The sequence below is a fragment of the Anser anser genome, assembly GCF_964211835.1.
Source record: "Anser anser genome assembly, chromosome: 3".
Classification (NCBI taxonomy): domain Eukaryota; kingdom Metazoa; phylum Chordata; class Aves; order Anseriformes; family Anatidae; genus Anser; species Anser anser.
The window spans coordinates 119,017,776-119,038,445 of record NC_139722.1 but is presented as its reverse complement, the minus strand read 5'-3'; the positions used below and the strand labels follow the sequence as shown (position 1 = coordinate 119,038,445).

General features: G+C 46.1%; 2 protein-coding genes across 3 annotated transcripts in view; one reads left to right on the top strand and one right to left on the bottom strand.

Moving 5' to 3' along the window:
• The window catches only part of LOC310896547 (uncharacterized protein), a 28,106-nt gene that overhangs the window by 3,057 nt on the left and 4,379 nt on the right, over positions 1–20,670 (top strand). The window lies entirely within an intron of this gene.
• On the bottom strand, positions 885–18,164 carry LOC310896540 (D-beta-hydroxybutyrate dehydrogenase, mitochondrial-like). Of its 2 annotated transcripts, XM_083828945.1 has the most exons (4): positions 16,168–18,162; positions 9,681–9,833; positions 7,090–7,220; positions 885–4,495 (listed from the first exon to the last, which is right to left on the bottom strand). In XM_083828945.1, the coding sequence occupies exons 1-4, from the start codon at positions 16,727–16,729 to the stop codon at positions 4,148–4,150; spliced, it is 1,194 nt and encodes a 397-aa protein (XP_083685071.1). In that variant the 5' UTR covers positions 16,730–18,162; the 3' UTR covers positions 885–4,147. The 2 variants fall into 2 exon arrangements, with proteins under 2 accessions (XP_083685071.1, XP_083685072.1); XM_083828946.1 differs by lacking the exon at positions 9,681–9,833 and having other exon boundaries at positions 16,168–18,164.

Here is a 20,670-nt window from a genome sequence, read left to right as displayed (position 1 = left end):
ATAAAGCATTTCATTATTTTCCCTGCAAGGAGTGCCAATTATACAGAACCTATTTCATGGTAGCACACAACCTTGTGTCCTGAGTGTAGACAGTCACAGAGGTGCTCTTCTGGCTTCATTGTTACCTGAACGAATGCAGTCTATGGAGCTCATGGCACACAGGTTTTACCCACCATGCCAGCACCTGATAGTGAGATAATCAGTAGTAAATTATCTCCTAACCACATCTGTTCCGAATAATATTTATTACTGAAAAGTTTATATGTTTTCCCCTTGTTTTACTCACCGATAAACATTAACCTCAATTGGTCCTACAAGATACATACCTCATCATGATGGGTAAAGCCTCCATTAATGATATGCTCACTTTACAGCTCCAAAGTGGTCTAATTACAAATAAAAAGATTTCACTGCTTAATAGCTGATTCAAAGTGTTTGAAAGCTAAAGGCTGTGAAGTTTGGTTTGGTGCTAGCAGAAGGTGCCAGACTGACAGCACCACACAGCCCCTGTGCAGAACAAGTGCAATAATATAGCTGCCATCCTCAGTACAACTTGCTGTCTTTGTGTTGTGATGGTTTTTACTTGACAATGTGGAAGCACAAGGGTGCCACAAACGTCCCACAGCTGATATCTGGAGGGAGTCTGTGCACTCTAAGGGCTGTTGTGCTGGTTGGCGCTGGAGAGTCCTGCTGACATCAGTCAGAGCTGGGCTAGGTGGTAGCCTGACTTTAGCTGGAAGATGTTTTGGGAGCTGCATGGTTTAAACTTAAGCCTTTTACAGCACAGGTAATTATTACTGTTACTCATCTCTCTGGATTCTGATACTACTGCAAAATATCTGCTGCATGGTGCATTACACCCAAATCTCCTCACTCAGATTTACCAGCGTGAAAGAATGACACAAGCTTGAAAATTTGGCTAGTTCTGAAGGTCGTCTGGACTGTTACAGCCAGCTGCCAGTTACACTGGAGGAGCATAAAATCCAACCAGAGCAGTAAATCAGGATGTTAGTGCTGCTAGGTGTCAGTAAAACTCCCTGCACAGCTCATTGTGCTTCAGCGGGGTGCAGTGCAGCCACTACTGCCCAGAGGATGCCTGTGTGACTGGTGCAGATGCATGTGGATGCAGCGACAGTGACAGATCTGCTACCTACCGGGGCAGCCTGCTCTGGGGAGTTGTCACCAGGGCCCTTCGGAAACCGCGCCCCTCAAGATAGGAGGAAAAGCCTCGTTCTGCAAGGAACAGTGAACTTCTGGAGGTGGTTATCACCTACGTTCTTCCTAAAACACTGTAACTTGCTTATTTTGGATGTTGTAAATGCAGGCTTCTTGTATGTGCCTGTACTTTAACTTGACTTGAGGTAAAGGTGATCTCAGGGTGACTGGGTAAGCAGGAGGCATTCCTCACCTGTTGGTGTGGCAAAGTAATAAAGGGGATGGTGGGGCAGTCCAGCAGTTTCCCACTTCCCAGCAAGTGCTTCCCAGGTCCTGCATGGACCAGGAGGAGGGCTGGGATCCTAGAGCCAGGTGAGCTTTCCAGTGACAAATAGATGGGCAGGAGTTTGGGTGAAGAATAGACAGCTCTGGAGGTCCTCAGAGTTTGTCACAAATTTGGCATTATTAGCAATATTTGTTCACTAAAAGCTTCCTTTACCAACCCTGTGAATTCTGTGCTCTATGAGACCTGCAAAAGAGGAATTCTGCACCTCTTTCATCAACGTTGCTTGTGAGGGTCTCTCTCCTATTAAGCCCAGGGACTCTGAAATCATTCCCTCTGTTTTTTTAGGTTCACTTGTCTAATGCTATGCCTTGGAGCCCATGTAATGCAGTGGGAGGACTCCAGATGACTTTCAGTGGGAGTGCATCAGGCCTGTTAATAAGTGAAGCTCTGACTCTCTCTTGATTAGTTCTTTATCTTCAAATCATAATATTAAAAAGCTGAGGGGGAAGATGAAAGATAATCTTTTTGTGGCTGTTTTTCAGTTAGCTTTCACACTGGCAGGTTAGGCAGCAATGAAAATATAAACTGCCTTCATTTGTCCCATCTGTTCTCATCCAGCCTGTCACTGTACCCTGCGTGAGGCACTACGCACTGCATGTTCTTAGTTTTCAAGACCAAGGAATAAATGTTCTGGAGTGTTGCTCATCTGATGTTACACGAGGCTAATGAAATATTGAGCACATGCTTCACCACATACACAGCCAATAAAGGAGGAATTTTCAGTTGGAAATACTTCAAGTCATCCGTATCTGGGAGGCTGCTCTCCTGAAGGTGCAGGCTCTCAGCAGCGCTGAGGTATTGCTGCAGCTTTTAGAAATACAAATAGAGGGGAGAACACGTGCTGGAAAGCAGCAGCATCTCTGAGGCAGAGACGGGTTTGTTGCGTGTTTCCTGGAGAAACATCTGGTTTTCAGAGCTGCTTGTCGAGTTCAGTGCTGCTTACTGTAAGGAAGGGTAATCTGCACAAAGAATGTCTAAGAGCATGAAACCCCCTGGTCCCAAGCAATGTAAGGCTGCTGAAATCCCTGAGGTCAAGCAGGGGGAATTTCTATACAAGAAATCAGTTGGTTCAGTTGGAATAAGCCTCATTCCTGTTCCCTTGCTTGGCCTTGCTCAGTTGTGGTTAAATGAGGAGAGCGAAAGATAATCATCTGATAATCTTGCTGTTGACAGGCAGTGGAACGGGTGGGAGCCCTGGCTTGTCCTTTTACTAATGCCAGCTGCAGGGATGGGTCCAGCACTTGGGAAGAGAAATAAAATGTTCCACAGCCTAGAAAAGGTCCAACAAGGTGGCTGTTCCACCACCAAGTGCTGTCTGGAGAAGACCTGGAATAGTCAGTCTGTTTGCTCATTGTCCCTGTGCTCCTGGTTCAGACGGCCAAATTGCCCACCACGAGAGAGAGAAAAACTTTTCTCAGTAATTGATTGCATCCATTAGGAAAGACATCCCAGGTGTAGCATGTGATTTCTGGTTCAGCCCCCCAACCTACTATACCAGAGCCTTTGTTTTGATACGGGAGACCTGGCACAAGGGAGGCTAATGCTTCATGCTGCTGCCCTATATCTACCACTGTCACCATAGTTGATCCCAGTTATTCTGGGATCTTCGCTCCTCTAGTTCTTGGATTTTGTGCCATGCCACAAACAAGTCAAATTTAAAACTGTTTATGTGTAAACCAGAAATCTTTTCCACAGCAGGTAGAAGGAGACTGCTAATGAAGCCAGCGTGCTCAATTACTGTCATATGTCGCTAAAGTTTTCCTGTTCATATGAATAGATAGTTTTTCCATCAGACCTTAACCCCTATAGTAGTAGCAAAAACAGAACTCCGGGCTTAGTATGTTCTTCTTAAGCTACAGGTTGCTGCTGCATTCTGGTTCTTGTCACCCTGGTGTTTAGCCCTCTGACTACATTTTAGGTTAGTATGTTGATTTATCCAGACATTAGATAAATAGAGTTTATTTAGGATTGAATATTCAGTTGTAAATAGAATGTGCTACTTATTTTTCAAAGTCCATCACATATTGGCTTTGTTACAGATTTATCCCTAACACATGAATAAGCACTGAACTGCAGTTAGCCAAGCTACTGTTTCATTGCTAAGAATACAACTTGATTACTCATTTAACACTTCCTAACTTTCTAAAGTCACAGCTACATTCAAAGTGTTTCAAGGTCTGTTGCTCATTCCTCATTTTTCCATTAGCCTCTTCCCATCACCTCTAATAAATTACTATTTAGGCTCCTACACATAAGATGCTTTCATCTCTGCCATACTGATTTCAGGTATGCAGTTGCCCTGTAGGATATGCTCCATTTTGCCTCTGTCATGTCTCTAACGCAGTTATTTGGTATTGTAGTAGGAAAAGCTGCATTAAATTTTCTAGGCAATACCTAAAGTACCGTAAGTGGCCCTGTTCTTTCTCTACAAGAGAAATACAGTTACTAGACAACTGTGTGAATTTTACTTGAGGTCCTACATGTTCTTCTGTATGAACAAGTGACAGTTCTGAGCAGGGAGACCCTCCAAAGTTTGCGTCAGTTAGTCGGTGTCATAACATGATTTCTGGGGGCATTACATGGAGCCATGGCTTTCGCAGTTTAAAAAGTTGCCTAGCCCGAGTCACTAAATGATACCAATGCTGGCTATGTAAGCTTGACTTTACTCAGTGCATAAGACAGAAAAAAATCCATCACAGCAGTTGGAAATAAAGCACATACAATCACCAGTGCTTTTTCCTTTAGCCTTGCTACCATGTAACGTGCCTTGGGTGCAGGAGACATTAAAGCATCAACCATAGCATCTACAACTTCATTGCCATTAGGGCTTCCTTCGCTGAGGATGTTGTTGAAAAAGTTTGCCCGCTCTTGAACGTACTCCTTGTTGTAAACTGCCTTTTCCTCTTCGCTGAGTTCATTCCAAATCTCTTCGGCACTGACTGGTGGCTGGATTTTGGTAGAGCGTGCATAGTTTCCTGGCTGAATAATAGAGACCTACAAGCAAAATGTAAAACTTATCAAAATGCAATCAGTCATTCTGAATTCAATTAAATAACATAAACAATAAAACAGATCAAAAGCTTTCTGCAAACAGATTTCTTCCAGAAAATGCTGCTTTGTGGAAATTTTAACCTTGAAAACTTCACTGAAATCAAATATATTCCCGTGAAGCATTTACAGTTGCAGAGGTGCTTTATTCTGGTTTCCTCATTTCACTCTGGTATTAATGTTCTTGTTTTGACTACTCGGCATACCTTCACAGAATGCCCGAGTGCATCGTTGATTTGTATGGCACGCTTAGCAGTGTAAATGTTGTGACAATACTGAGGCAAAGCATTTCAGTATGACTTTGATGTCTCCAAGGTGGAATACTTTGGGTTTTTCACTCGGTGGCAAATCTTGCAATTGGCAAATTTTTGCCCCAATTTTGAACAAAAGGGGATGTTAAAGAAACTTAACAATTTCTGGGGAAAGAAGTGCCGTTTTCCCCAAGTGGGTGTAATTAAAAGGAAATAGGTATGGTTAGTACAACAAGTACAAAGAGGGCCAAAGGTCCTGCTCCAGTGAAGTCATTAGCAAATTTCCACAGATTTCTTTGCATGTAGACTTAAATTCAAAGTGTACAAAGCCTTTGCTGCTCAGCCTGTTTCCTTTGCATGTATTATTCTGCTGTTCTGCTGACTTCCAGGGAATTTCAGAGCAGGCTTGGCACTCACAGTGTGCACGCTTTTCCTGGAATACCTCAGCTAGCTGCTGGCTTGTTAAAACTGCTTGTGGATGTGCAAAGAAAACAATCTCCGTGGCATTTAACTGACCTGATTCCTAGAGACTATAACAAAATGGGAGGAAGAACGGTGCTGAGCCATGTAAGAGACTTGGGGATCTGACAGACATTCTTTGGAAATCTGCATTAATTTCAAACCTTGATGCCCCCAGTCTGCCTTCCAGCCCATCTACCAGAGGCTGGGGCACCATCACCGGTACGTGCCGGGCTCTCATCCTGCCTGGCCACCAGCACCCTGCGTGCCAGCGCCAGAGCCACATGCAAACAGCAGGATGGGGTGCAGGTAGCCCCCTGAGAGACAGCACACACAGCTGGGAATGCCCGAGAGTGCCTCAGGCAGGTTTGCCACGGGGCATCTTGCAGAGCCCTCACTTTGGGTGCTCTTTTCAGCAGTGTTCTGTATTAGCCAAGCTAATCCCAATAGAAAACTTCCCACATTCATTTTAAAGAAAGGCTTTGAATAGTTTTTGGAGCTGGCTAGGAGATCCTATGCTTTTTTTTTTTTTTTTTTCCCTGATTTTCCTTAGGGTTTTGCTAGTGGAAAACACACTTTGTTTCCTGTATGCAGCCAGCTTGCCTGGCCAGAGTTCAGTGGGACAGAGCCATGGCTCCATCTGTCCCTTGCCACCCCTGGGCCACCATCTCCTGGCAGGAAGATGGGAGCAGCAGGGCCAGGGAAGGGAGCAAAGTGAAGAGGAAGCGTGTGTTCTGCAGGCTCTCTGCAGGGTAGGTCCCGCAGCAAAGGCCAGCCAGTGTCCTGCACACTGTGAGAAACAGAAAAATGATTTTCATAGATATTCTGGAAATGTTTGTCAGTCTGAGCTACCATATTGTGTGCTGGGGTTATTCTGGGGGTGGGAACAGTAAAAATCCTAAAATGACCACAGTAATTAACCTGTTAAACTAAGCTCTTCCATCCATTTGAGATTATCCTCAGCTAATCGATTCAAATCCTCATCATGCTGTGTGGTATTAGGATGTGTGAAATCACTTGCATTTTATATCATTTTATATTTATCCAAGAGGGGCACTTTATAGAGGCATAGCAGCAATTTCTTCCAACACAAAGCTTACAAACAGCACTCTACATGCTCTGTGCATGTAGAGAGTACACCAATGTAAATCTTCCAGGGAGGGCTTTCAGTGTTTCAGAAGTGTTTCAGCTGTGGAATGACTCCAGGGAAAAAGCCTAGTAAAGCTACTTAGTGATCTAAGCTTCAGGTTTGACTATCAGTGTTTCTTAGGTAGAGCACTAAGAGCACTCTTACAGCCTCTTAGGTTAAGAAAATAAAAAATTGCTCTGCATGAATACTGCCTCTTGCAGTGTAGCTGTTCCCAGAAAAAAAAATGAGCTTTTAAGCACTGATGTGAGAGGAGGGAGAGAGAAAAAAACCCCTAAGGTAGGTGACAAGCCTTCCTTCTTGCTGCACAGTGTTCACACCTGGGCTCTTTGCTCCTGCAGCTACCCTGGAGAAAGTTTCAGTTGCTTCATATTATTACAGGCTCTTCGCAGAGCGTGGCACTGCTCAGGCAGGCCTGTCTCAGAAAGTTTCTCCACTATAGAGGATATTGAGAAAGGGTGGAAGTCACAATGTTGTCACAGAGGTGGTTTTCCTTCAGCCTAAATTTCCAACCCCCCTCCATTGTTTGGTATTTGTAGAAGCTACTTGCTTCCTTCCCACAAAATAATGCATTTCAGCTCTGGAGGAAGATTCAGGAGTGAAATTCGTCCCTTTCTCATACAAAAAACAATGTTTGAAATAGCAGGAGGTTTCACGGAACAGCTGCTTATTGCATCACTTACCTGAACACCAAACTTCTTCATTTCCAGTCTTAAGGCATCACAAAATTTTTCAATAGCAGCCTTGGTCATAGAATAAATGCCATTTCCCAAAGCAAAATAGGCAATAATGCTGGACATGAAGACAATACGTCCTGGAAAGAACACAGTGAAAATAACTTTTCACTCTCAGTCTTTCAAACAGAATTGATTTACTGAAGTCTTCTGAACTGCTAGCAATGTGGTATTTAGCATGTTGCTATTTTACTGTGCAAGATGCCAAAGCTGGGCTATGTAAATGTGCAGTCCCAGCAAAACAGTTCACTCAGCTCTGTAAAGCAGAGAAATTCATGCAAAAAAACTTCCTTCCATCTAGTGACAGATGCTGGACTAGACAAAGCATAACACATTCTCAATGTGCTGCTTATTCCTTCTGAGCCAATTGACTCAGATGACAGAAGATGAAAGAGATGGAAGCGAAGCATTCCTTTAAAATCTTTAGACTGAAAAATAGTAATAAAAGACTAGTAATAGGTGAAGAACTAGGCAGAGGAGAGCAGCAGATGATTTTCCTTTTGGTGGCTACATGACTGCGAATACCATCTTTTCTGTGCTAATGATGTCTCTGCTCTGAGTCCTGGCTTACAGCTGGGCATATAAAGTCCAAATCAGATTGTGCAGTGATGAGCTTCACCAGAGAAAGGTGACTTGACAAAGTGTGTGCAGCCTTACCCCGCCATGCTGTGACTTCCCTTTGTATTTCTTGCCAAGCGCCTGCATGCGTTAAGCAGCAGAGATTTCTGATTTGAGGCATTGGGCTATGGTCTGTTTCCATTGTTTACTTGTCAACTTCCATCAGATAGTCATAGCATAGAGTAAGAGATGTGTGAATGTGGTGTATATACTTATATATAATACATACAAATACTAGAGGTGAGAGAGAGCGTCTTCATAGCTAACAATTGAGAAAACACAGTACCATTCCTACTGCTGCCACAGATGCAGAAGACGTCTGGGTTCCAGACCTGACCAAATGGTGTGGGGCTATCAGAAGGGTATCGTGGGAATGCAGTGAACTCTGTCATTCTGAGTTAGGTTCCCTGCCTTCCTACACAGCATCTGGGCTAAGTCTTATATGCGACAGTGGGAGAGGGATGACCAGCTTGTTGATCGAGATGCTGCATCAGCTGGCCTCACCATCTGGGAAAGCTATGGGGGAATGGTGCTCCTCTCTGAGTTAGATGCATGGTCCTAGGCTGGAGGGAAATACCCCCTGTACAAGTACCAATAACCTTGAAGCTTTTCTTGGAACAGTCGCCCATCCTGAAATGGCAGCCAGCCCCTTCCACAGGGACACGGCCGCTGGATAAGAGACAGTAGGATGACCACTGCCTCCTTTTTCCACTCGCTAAGCAATGTGGGGCATATACCCAGGAGGCGGGACACATCATTTAACTTCTCTCTTTGCCTAAGGTAACTGAAACCTGGCTTTCCCAGGAGAATGCTGGGAGTTATCACAGAGTTTTAGGGCATCACAGAGATTTAGCATTTAATAAGACATCACAGAAAGAAAGCGATGTCTTCTCATGTAATAGGCACATAATATGTCTGCTGTTTCCCACTGGGTACATTCTTTTACAAAAACACGTCCAGCTTGCAGTATTTAAAGGCTTCTTTTTTTCTTGCATCAAAATATCAGCCAAAGGCAACCAAGCAGGAAGAAGCAAAGTAATGAAAACGAGGATCCTTTCATCTTACCAACGTTGTGTGTAACAGTGACCTCTGGGGATTCCAGACGAGAGCTAGCCCCTACCGGGCTTGATGCCGTGCACGCACAGTGGAACAAATCCTTGCCTTAAAGAGCTTACAACTTAAACAGGCAAGCTAAGCAAAAGGGGGAGAAAGGAAAAGGGTATCTTTGTTTCCCAAATAGAGGTGGGGACAAGTAAGGAACAAACTGCAAAGCAACTGAGACATGCTGCAATGCTGTAGAGAGCTATTTGAACCATTTCTGATCAGAAGAAAGGGCAAAGCACATGCGTACGGAGGTTCATGCAAACACATTTATCCCATTTGCTACCCATGCATCTCTGTATGGCACTGTTTCACATACTTGGGAGTTTCCTGCCCTAGGCCATAGGATCTTGCTAGGCCTGGAACTGCCAGCGGGATGGCTCTAGTTTACCTCTGGAGGATCATCCTTCCTCTCCTGATCGCCACACACTAAAACAGTGAAGCCTAAATAAAAAAGTTAAACAGGAGATTATTGTATTATTTTTTTCCTAATTGGCAGTGCTTACAAAGCCTTGCCTGAGCTTCATATCCTGCTGTAAGCATTTTTTTTTCTCTCTGTTTTGAGTCAAATACTGAGACGATTCCTTGTTTGTAAATAGTGGGGGTTTTATGTATCGCAAAGCCAGAATCTGTAAGGGTTCTTTTCTCCTTATGACTTTACCCTCTTTTCAGGATCAAGTTGCTCTTTCAGGCCACACAGAAGGAAGCTGTCATTTCAGTTCAATGAGAGACAATTAAGGCTTCTTTTATAGGTGCTACATTACCCTGATTATAGTAAGCTAATTATTCTACAACTCTAAATAACAGTGGATTAGCATTACCCTTGTATTTCCTCAGAAGGGGAAGAAATGCCAGGGTTGTCCTGATGCTCCCAAGAAGATTCACATCTGTAAATTTTTCATATTTTTCCATAGACAGCCATCCTGTCTCACCAAATGTTGATATTCCTGCATTGTTCACAAGCCCCCAAAAACCTGAAGAAGAGAAATGTCTTAGCAAGCATCTTTTACAGAAAAACAACCACCTTTAGGTGACCAACCAACATGAGTGATCTGAAGCCTTGAAAGCAATTTTTCAGTTGCATTATCTTTTTGTCTTTTCTACTGATAAGCACAGGCATGTTTTGTTTAATGAAGGAATGTAATTGTGGCCATTAGCTGGACAATATAAGTCTCAGTGCTATTTAATAATCACTCACTTTATAGTCTTCTTAAGTTATTTATGAATAACATGATCTGGGAGACTACTTATTACTGCCAATGTGGTGTATCATGCTATTTTAATTACTTGAATCCCACTGTGTGCTACGAGCAGCTTTGTGAAAATTACATTAAGCAGTCTAAAGGCTAAGGGGTAATATTTTCAAAGTGCCTGACTAATTTAGGAGCCTACATCTTGGCTCCTTTTCCAGGAGGCTGAGCATCAATTCCTTCTGAAATCAGCCACAGTCGGGTACGTGGGCACAGCACTGGGTAACCAAGCAAGGTCGGCAGCCCTAGCATTTTCTGGATTTTGTGCCTTGGCTAGCTCTATTCCCCAGGTAACAACAGGGCTTGGCACGAGGAGCCCAGCCCCTGAAACACAGTAAGATTTCAGCATTTTCCAGCAGATCTTTACAGGCAGCGGAGCTTGTTCTGACCCAACTCTGCACCGAGCCCTTTAGCGCAAAGCCATAGACTGTTTCATGTGAGCACTGCGCAGAACCCCGGCTGTTGGACGTGCTTTTTGTCGGAGAGTGGCGGTGCTGGCAGTTTGGAGCTGACATGCTGCCTAAACGCTGATGAAGCCATGCTGACTTTTCTGGCCCACAGAGCACATAGCTGCAGGCGTGTGGTGAAGCAGTGACACGGTGCTTCTGGAAACACTGCTGTTTCTGTTCTCAAATCCTGACTAAGGGTATTTCTAGGTGAGCAGAGGGGTAATTAAGAAGTACATGGAGTTGCCTGAGAAATAGATAAGTTTACTATTTTAAGAGGTGTTGTGCATGTCTGTTTGAGGCAAATGACTGTTTTCTGATGCTTTCCACAGGACCTCCAGGTCTAGGTTTCTGGTGAGGCAGTGGGTAACTGCGCCCCTCTTCCTTCCTCTGGCCGGAGAGTCTGTGTGTGATGTCTCCTGTACCCATGGGGGCAAAGATGCTTGCAGGAGGCCTTTGGTCACCCTGGAGAAGGTGCTGCAGAACCCTTGGGCTGACCTCTTTTCTTTCTGAGCTTGTCTGACAAAGCTCCTGTGATGGATTCACTGTATCTTGGTCCTTCCAGAGCCCTGCCAAGAAATGCTAATACAGGAACTCATTCATAGCAATAGTTAAAGCTGAAATGGACAATTTTCTAGAATTAGTTTGTAAAACAGAGCTCTGTAAGATCTCCTAACACATATATACTACAAGAGACCCTTCTTTCCCATGCCGTTGCCCTGTTGTTCCAGGCCTTCCCATCATTCTTTGGCTTTATTTCCCCATCTTAAAATGGAACCAGCACCCTGGAACTGATCCCCTTGTAAAATGCTTCAAGATCAATGGATTAGCATCCTCTGGAAGAGCCAATTATCAATAGTTGTAGTCGCTTGCGATCTGATCTGCAGATGGACTGAGTAGCTGCATACCCCATCTGTTTCCACTTAAGGCTGCAGGTATCCGTACTCAGGTTTATTTTTAAATAAGCTAACTCTAACACAACGCAATCTAAGGCCTAACAGCATGGCCAGAGCTGTTCCTTGATCTTCTGAGCTTTACCTTTTCTAATTAAAAAAGTCATCTTGCTTTTGCTACTGCATCCTGCACAGTGCAGCGAGAACACTTGCTCCGTGTACCCCAGGATTCATTAGGACTTCAGAAATACGGCCATTGGACTTGAAGAGATTGATTTTCTTCCTGTTTCTCTGAACTATGAAATGCAGAATTTGGTTTGCAAGGCAAAAGTTTTCTCTTCAGCCACTTGCCAGCTTTCTCTCGAGCACTTCAAGAACTGAAGGCTGTTAGTGGGGAGGCTAGCCCGTGTGTACAAACAGGCAGGATTCACAGAAAAAAGGCTCCCTCTTTCTTTGCAGTGGCCGGATCAAAAGTCAAGAGAAGAAAAAGTGGCTTGAGTTAAACTGAAACAGACTCTTTTGAGGAAAAGATTAAGTGAAACATAAAAAGAGCCTTTGCTTGGGGTCAGCTCAAAGCATTTTATTTGGCCTCAAGTGAAACATACTGTTCCTCAGCAGAATGTTTTAGCATCTCCAAATGGAAAATTTTCTGAAGTTTTCTACAATTTTTCTGACACTACTGTGTATGAATCAATTTGCCAAATTCTACCCAAATAATGAGCAGTTCATTATTGCCACATACTGTTTTTTCCAGAAAATTTACTATCACATGAAAAACAACCTGTCCAGCTCTGTAGTAAGGTTACTTGAATCAGCTTTGGTCTTCCTTTCTTGAAACACTTGAGGTGAAAAATAATGCTATAAACCTGCCTGCAAAATACTTTGTGTATTTGCTTAGACAAGTGCAGCTTGGGGAACCTGAGAAATACAGTCCTTAGAGAGAAATTACCAATAAGCCTGCAGTGTCCCCAGCGGTGGCCTCCTCTGGGTGGAACAGGGTCCCTGTTCCCTGGGTGCCTGATTCTGTACGGAGATTCCCAAGTACCACATATCACAAGCACGTAAGGCTTTGCTGAATCCTGACATGCTGAATCCTGACATCCTTCCGCAAGGGGGAAGGGGTCCCAGGTGGCAGTTTTCAGGCATGATTTCCAGCCTAGGGTCTGGTCAGATGCAGGAGGATTTCCTGTGTTCATGTTAACAACAGGATCCCTGGGAGAAATCCAGAGGCAGTCTGCAATATACAAGTGTAATGGCCATAAGAAAGCTCAAGGAAGATCTGAAGATCTGTGCATCTAGTGAAAGCCTTCTGCTCTGGATGTCCTGACATCCAGATCTCCTTGGTAGAGCTTGATCGAGTCTTTCATACCCAGAGCCAGTCAATTCACTGCCTCCTAGAAGGACACGGCACAAGTGAGACTGAACAGCCGAAGGAAAGAGACATCGCATTTTCTCAGAGTGCCCGTGCACAGACACGGTAGGAAAAAGCAGCTGGTGTTTGATCTGGAAGGCAAAATTTGCTCAGACTGCCAAAACAGAACTCAGTCCAAGCAGGGGTTAGGAAGAGGGGTGTCAGACTACAGCAGGCAGGGAATAAATAAACTGGAAAGCAGAACTGGATGTCAAAGAGATTTTCGTTGATCTCTGTGTTGGGAAAATGGATTCTGAGGACAAAGATTAAGAGAGATAGCAGGGGATCTAAAGAATCACTTTAGGAAACCTAACTTAAGATTAGTGAGGCTTTCAGGAGAACCCTAGCTCTTGCATAACCTCCCAGATAATTTCCATGTCAGCGCATGTTGGCCAAAAAGCACATATCCAAAGTCCATGTCTAGGCCCAAGAGGTGCCTGATGTTTTTCCAGAAATTCTTCCAAGTTTTCTTCCTTTTCAAGTCAATCAAGCTGTGTGCTTGCAAGACACATTTCTGTGCACGTTCACATTTGTGCGCAGGTGCCTGCACACAGGTAATATCTGAAGTCAGCCACATTTTCTAAACTTGAAAGTCTGTTCTTGATTTCACTGCTCTTTGGAGTTTCTTATCTAAACTGGGGCCATGCCAAAATGCCATCAAATCATTTAACTGCTTTCTCACTGTTTCAGTACATCTTCAAAAGTATCAGGCTGAAATGGATTGCATTAAGCCCGCAGGTGGCTGACATTGTTCCTTTTTGACCACTTTTGGAATGACATGGGAGTGGTTTAGTGATCCGAAGTTAGATTCCAGCATGATGTGACGTATTTAACATCTTTGGTACTTGAGCGAAACTGATCGGAGTACAAACGGCATAAAGAGAAGAGAGGGAACAGCCCCTAAAGGGATCCTAGTGGTTCTGGTGACCGAGGCCTCTTTCTCAGTTTCTGCAGGGAGCCGCTGAGCAGAATTATCCTGAGCTGAGGGAGGGGTTGGAGTGGCAGAGCCGGAGCTGGTCAGCAGGACTTAGAGGCTGGCCCAGACATACAGACCCCGTCCAGTAACTTTTATGATGGTAGATGCTTCCATAGCTTTTTAAGTAAGCTAACCCCTGATTTACTATTGGAGTAAATCACGCTGATTTACCTTTGACACAACTCACTGAATTTCTGCTTCGGTTTGAATGGTTTGCACAAAAATGAAGAGCAGATTTGTAGCTGACAAATGCCTTCTTAAAACAGTCTACTGGACGCATCACCTGCTCTTTTTCTCCCTTTTACAAGTGTCTGACAGGTGCCTGATTTTCGGTGTGGTTGGTCTCATGCTGTAGGCCCTGGCTGCTCTATGATCCACTAGGGAAAATGCCCGAAGGTTTCGCTGCAGGGAGTTCCTTAACCAGAGGGACAGCACGGCCCATGCTCTGCTGGCCACCCTTTGGGAACCTTTGGGTAGCAGATAAACTGCTCTTTACAGCCGCATAATTTTCTCACCTTCTAGGTACTTTCAAAACATAAATCCAATTATCAGTGGTTCAGAATTCTCTTTCCAGTGGGGGGGGGGGGGAAATAAATAAAAGAATCTTTGACCCAAATGTAAATAAATTGCAATTACTGTCTTTATCAAATCAAATGGCTCATTTGAGAGTTAACCTTCAGATGAATCATTAAATTGAAACTGTTCTCATAAAGTTAAAATACCAAAGAAAACACATCTATTTTCAGAGATGCCAAGAAGGAACATCCCTACTGATTTTTTTGCATAAAGACTGTAGAGTATCCTTACAGTTTCATTACGTTTGAGATAAAAATATTTATGCCCATGTACTTTATAAATTGTGAAGACAACTTGTGGCATTCACTCCATTAATATCAGGTATTAAAATAACTCCTTTGCACCTTCTTATTTAATAAACCTAGGAAGAAGACTACTTGATAATTGGGAGTTTTCCCAAATGGCATATGTTCTATCGGGATCTATAAAACTATGATCTCCTTTCTACCTTTGCAGCATACCCTCGCGATGTTGCAGCAGAAAAGCTGACCACCAACAGGACAAGGTTTCCTAGGGACCGTGCTCTGTCTGCGTGTGCCGAGCGCTGCGCTGAGGGTATACGGGCTGGGCCGAAAGCCCCTCTCTGTGCACAGAGTGCGTGCACAGCATCCGCACTGCTGCACAGCTCACGTCCTCCCCGGCCCCTCCACCAAGCCCTGATGTCTCTGGTGAGATTTGCCTTGCTCTGAAGGCATGTCCACATGCCTAGAAGCAGCAAGGGCAGCCAGCAGGGTGTCCTGAACTTTGACTCAATAGTCTACATGCTAGCATGAGCATGGCCATTGCATAAGGCACCAGAGCCACAGGATAAATTATCTGTAACCCAGAGTTTGAGGTGATGCAGACCCTGCGCCCCCTCTGGCTCTAAGGGCTTTTGTAAGTCATCTGCATTGGCCCTACAGCTTGGAGGGCCCCTGAGGAAGGCTCTGCCTCTTAATCAGATAAGGTCAAGATCAACCATAAATACACATCCTTAATGAGCAGCGTGGAGGTTTCTTCTTACATCACCTCTCATTTCAACCCATTCCCAAGGTGCTAATGAACCAGGCAGGGAGTGGCCTTGTGTGTCATCCTCACTCTGCATGCTTTATTCTCCACTTGTATTCCCTGTGTGAGCAGGGACTGCTCGTCTGTAATTGAGGGAATCGTCTGATCTCAGTAAGTGTGCCTGACCCACGTGCGTCCCTCGGTGTTACAGCGGGTGACGTTTGCCCTGATGTAAACATGGCCCTTTTGTGCGTACCGCGTCGCATGTTCTCATTTAGGATTTAGGTTGCCTACACTTACTGTGCAAGCTGAAATCTGTCCGTTCTTGGTGTATGCTCCTCACAGGGTGCAAAATTGCCAGCTTTCCTTCCAAGTAAGCATTCCCTGGAGCAGCTTAACAAACCTCAAGTTGTACCGAGAGGCAAGGGGTGCAGCAGCTGCCCTCTGCATGTCCTCATCCACTCTCTCACAAACCATGCCTAGGAAGGTGCCACCACCCCCACCGCCTCCCGTGCAGGCACACTTCTGGTTCTTTGCCGCGTTCCCTGGCGTTTCCCCCTGCCAGCAACCCAGGGGGACCCAGGGGGATCCCTGCCCCCTGGCATTTCCCCCGCTGCCAAACCCAGGACGCGCCCCCCCGGCTCACCGAAGCCGCGCCCTTCCCCATCGCACCGCACGCAGCCCCGGGGCGCGCACTGCCCCAGCACCCCGCTCCCCTCTGCCAGCCTCCCGCTGCCCCGGCTCGGGTCCGGGGGCTCCCGCCGCTCACCTCGCTCGGGCAGGTGGCTCAGCACCAGCTCCTTGGCCGCCTGCACGTCGCGGCCGCAGGTCACATCCAGCCGCAGCACCCGCAGCCGCCCGGCCCCGGCGGCCGCCTCCCGCTGCAGCCGCCGCGCCCCGGCGCCGCCCGGGCAGAGGCAGCCGGCGAACACGGTGAAGCCGAGGCGGTGCAGGCGCAGCGCCAGCAGGTGCCCGAAGCCGCTGTCGCAGCCGGTGATGAGCACGGCCCGGCCGGCAGGCTCCAGCCGCGACGCCCCTCGTCGTCCCAGCAGCAGCACCAGCAGCAGCAGGGCGAGGAGGAGGAGGAGGGCTGTGACCCACATGCTGCCCCACCGTACCGTGTGGGTCCCAGGAGGCGGCCGGCAGAGGGTGCCCCCCCCTTCAAGCACCGCCCTCGGTCCAGGCGGGGTCTCCGGGGGGTTCCCCCGCCGAGCTGCCCGCCCGCTGCCCAGGGATGGTGGCTTCACCTGCCCGGCGCTGCTCGGCTCCAGGTAGCTCCTGGCCGCATCGGTAGGGTCAGAAGGGAGCTGGAGTTGCGCCGGAGCTCCCATGGGCAGTTCAAGGTGTCCTCCAAGTGTTTGTAGACACTGCGGGAGATTTTGGCCCTAGGGCATGAAATGAAAACATCACAAGTGTTTCAGGATCCATGGGATCGGGATTTGTAATCCAGCATCGTTGTTATGCTCTAGTTGACCTGTTAAGTGAATGGGGTTTGCTGTGGTGCACGTCTGTGTCTGCTGTGCTGTGTCAAGGGGTGCCTATAGGCACTGCTCGGTGGGGACTCCGTATCTGTTTCTAACAGTCCTACTTTGCTGAGCAAAGATCCCCGAGTGCCAAGACTACAGGAGACGTTCGGTTAGGCAGTGTGTTCTCTGCCCTTTCTTTCATCTGAGAAACTCTCCAAGCAGCTATTGGAAGGGAAGGTATGTCATATCTGCCTCCTCTGAGTAAAATGAAGTGCTTGAAAGAACCAGGTGACTTTATCACCGACTGTGAGTTAAAGCGGGCCTGTAAAAAATACGAAGAGTCATTCATCGACATATAGACAGCATCAGAGGAAGCAGCTGGACTTAATACACGCAGGGATGTTCCTAGGCATTTGCCTAATTTGCATCCCTGTAGCTCCACAGCCAGCCTTGTTCACATTTAGGAGTTTGTCCGTCAAACAGGTATCGCCTGTCTCCGGCCATGGCAGGGGTGTTCCAGAGTTGGCAGAGCCTTGCTGGGCATGAGTGTCCAAAAACGGCACTTGTCCCTGGAGGCAGCCACATTTATGTTTGTGTTGGGATCCCTTTGTGCTGATACAGCATGTTTTGAATGAAGGCGAAACTAAGGAGTTTCTCTTTTGTAAAGAGAAACTGACTAATTATTGTTTAAGTCTCTTTTCCATGGGCCAAGGCACTCATGTCTATTTATTGTATTTCGCTGCAGATCTGCCAATATTTACTCGGGCTCTAAGCTGTTTTGTGCCATCTCTTTGCACTGTTCAGGTCCTCAGTAGGCATGGCCTAATGGCACTTAACACCTGAAGTGGCTTGGAAAAGGAGGTTATGCTTTGCAGCTGGGAGACGAAGCAGGGAATGGAATAGTTAAACCCCAAAAGCTGTCTTGCTACCTGTCCTCAGCAGCACTTAGTTGCTCATGCTCCATCACACTGGGAGATGCTGCCCTTTTTTAGCCCTCAAAAGATCTCTCGATGTTCCGCAACCCCGAGTCAAAAAGCATTCTCTTTACATTTTAAAAATATTAGGCAACCCTCAAATCGTGAGAGTTGATAACCATCAGTCCTCCCTCCAGCTTCCCTGCCTGGTTCCCTCCCGCATAAAAAGATGGGGAGGAACTCCAGCTTCGCCTCCTCCGTGCCTCCTGCCCAGCTCTCTTCTGCCTCCGCCAGCCTCTGTTCTCTCAGCTTTCTTGTCCTGTTAATAACCCGAGGATCACAGGCAGTGCCTAAAGCACTCTCCTAAAGCACAAAAGGTGACCCTCCTAACCTCTCAATCTTATGCTGTCTCTACTCCAAATAAATTTCAAAAGATATTAAAAATGCGGCGCACAAATGTGGCACGCTCTCATCTGAGAACAGGAGCAGTATGTTGTCAGAGCAACAGAATAATTTAGCCTGAAAGTTGTGGATGAGAACTGTAAAATATTATCCTGCCCGGTTAGAAACTTCTTGACTACCCAGTCCAGTCAAGGAGGCCACTTAGGTCTCCAGTACAGACTCGTTGCAGCTTCTCGGTTTGTTGGAATGCTTTTCTCTGGATGCATGTTATTGTGTGTGTGCATGTGATAATATGCAGGTTGAATTAATAACTCTGTGTTCTGTCTAGTATCCAAAATCCCATTTTCTTCTTTAGAACTCGTTTTCAGTAAAATCTCTACGATTTTATGCCTGTCTTAGTATGTTCTCCCTCCTGTGTAACTCAAGTCAGTTGTGGCTTTCCTGTCGCAAGTTTAAGGAAAGGTCCGGAGTTCAAGGAAAGAGGTGAGGAAGTGAAAGCTGCTGGAGGTTGGTACTGCTGGGGGTCTGAACAAGTCTGCGCCTAGATCATGGCCAGGTGCCTTCCCAGGAACAGCCCTTGCGAACCTTAAAGCTGTCCTCTGGGTCACCCAGTAAGTTTCACACTGTGAAATAACAAGTTGCTACAGTTAAAACAACAACATCAACAAGACGCTTTCCTGAGGCTTCAAAATCTCTTCTCAGGTGACCAGATACAGTTAGATACAGTTAGGTCTACAAAGGTGCTGCACTGCTGAGGGTCACAGTGGCTGCCCTTCTTCCACACCCTGGAAAATCAGGCCACTTCCACAAATTGTGGCCAGATTATGCATGAAGGCATTTACCATTAGGTTCTTCTTGGAAAAATCACTGCTCAGACCTTACTAATGCTATTAGTTACTGCTCTGAAGCAAATCAGATGGCAAAAAAATGATGCTGTAAGTTTCTTGTTGAGCAGGGGCGTGTTGCCATGTTGTCCTCTCCCTCAGAACATGGAAGGAATTTCTAAAGGACTGCCAGTTTGTTCTCAGGCAGTGTCTGGAGAGGAACATGGTAAAGGCAAGCTGGGAAGGACTGTGCTCCTCCAGCACGCCCCAGGACATCCAGCTCGACCCCCAGGGGAGAGAGATCTGCCCTTTACCTAGTTCCTGAGCAAAGGGTCAGTGGCTGTGGGGAGAGGAGCTTGCTTCAGGCTGTTTAAACAGTGTTCAGATCTCCGTTCAGCCTAACTCCAGGAGAAATCCAGCTGTGAGGGAGGGGGCAATGAGCTTTTCTCTGCCCTTCATCCCCTTCTTGTCTATTTTCATGCCTACTCACCTCTGTTTATTTTACCCATTCCCTTGCTGTTGCCTCAGCTCCTCATCTCTCTCCCCCTCCTCTCAGTCTAACTGCAAGTTGGAGCTGTCTCAAGATTTGCCATCTGTCATGCTCAGTGGTACCCACTCTCAGTGGTGGGGAGGAGGAGTAATGATATTTGATGTCTTTCTTACAGCCTCAACTCTCCAGTGTCATGTCAAAGTCATTATTCTTTTTATTTTCTGAAGCGACGATGAAATTGATGCCTCTTCAGGTAACTGCAAAGCCATCTGTGGTCTCACAGGAGGCATTTTGGTGTGAAGTGTCTCTGTCGCAGCTTCAGAAAAATGCTGTGAGTGTGACCAACTGCCTCCTAAAAGCTCCAAATAGCCAAACGAATCTAGAAAATGATAAACACAGTCCCCTCTTTTGTTTAATATTCTTGTGCTTTTGAAGCCGGTGCCATGATGTCCAGGGTGCAGGCTCAGGACTTCTGACCAGCAGGAGCTGGCTGTGTTGCGCTCACTTCAGCATGAATGCGACTCTTCTCTTTGCTCTCCATTGTGCCTCGCCAGCTCAGGCTCCAGACCTTTTAGCTCAACTCTTGCTATCCTACAGGGAATAGCATAGCATGCTGCTGACCTTAGCTAGGACTTCTGGTATTTCTACAGTGAAAACAATGCTTATCTAACAGGAAAAAAACACTGAACTCTTCCTGAAGCAGCCCATCTGGATAAAAGTTTGCATTCCTGCCTTCTGATGCTAGCACATAAATGACACTGCTTGCTGCAGCTACCCATGAGCTGAGATCAAGGCTGCCTCTGCAGACAAGCATTTCAGCACTGGGCAAACTAGCTTTCCAGGAAGAGAATTAAACCAGTGTATTTTTGGTGCAGTTAGACAGCCAAAGACGTTCTGAACAGAAATGCATGCAGTTTTTAGAGCTGGCAAGCTGTGCGTCCTAGTTCAGGACGCAGCCAGCGAATGCTCAGCTATAGTGTCAGAGGAAGAGAGGCTGTCATTGCATGGAATTAGATGGGAGCAGTTGCATGTGGGCTGTGCATGGGGAATATCAAGACTTTGAAGACTAAGCAGGATGTCTGGTTCTGTATGATGTGATGAGTTGTATTAAAATCTTGTTGCACATTTTTGTAAACTCGGACTTGGTTGATAAAACAGATTTAGGATGCCACAGCA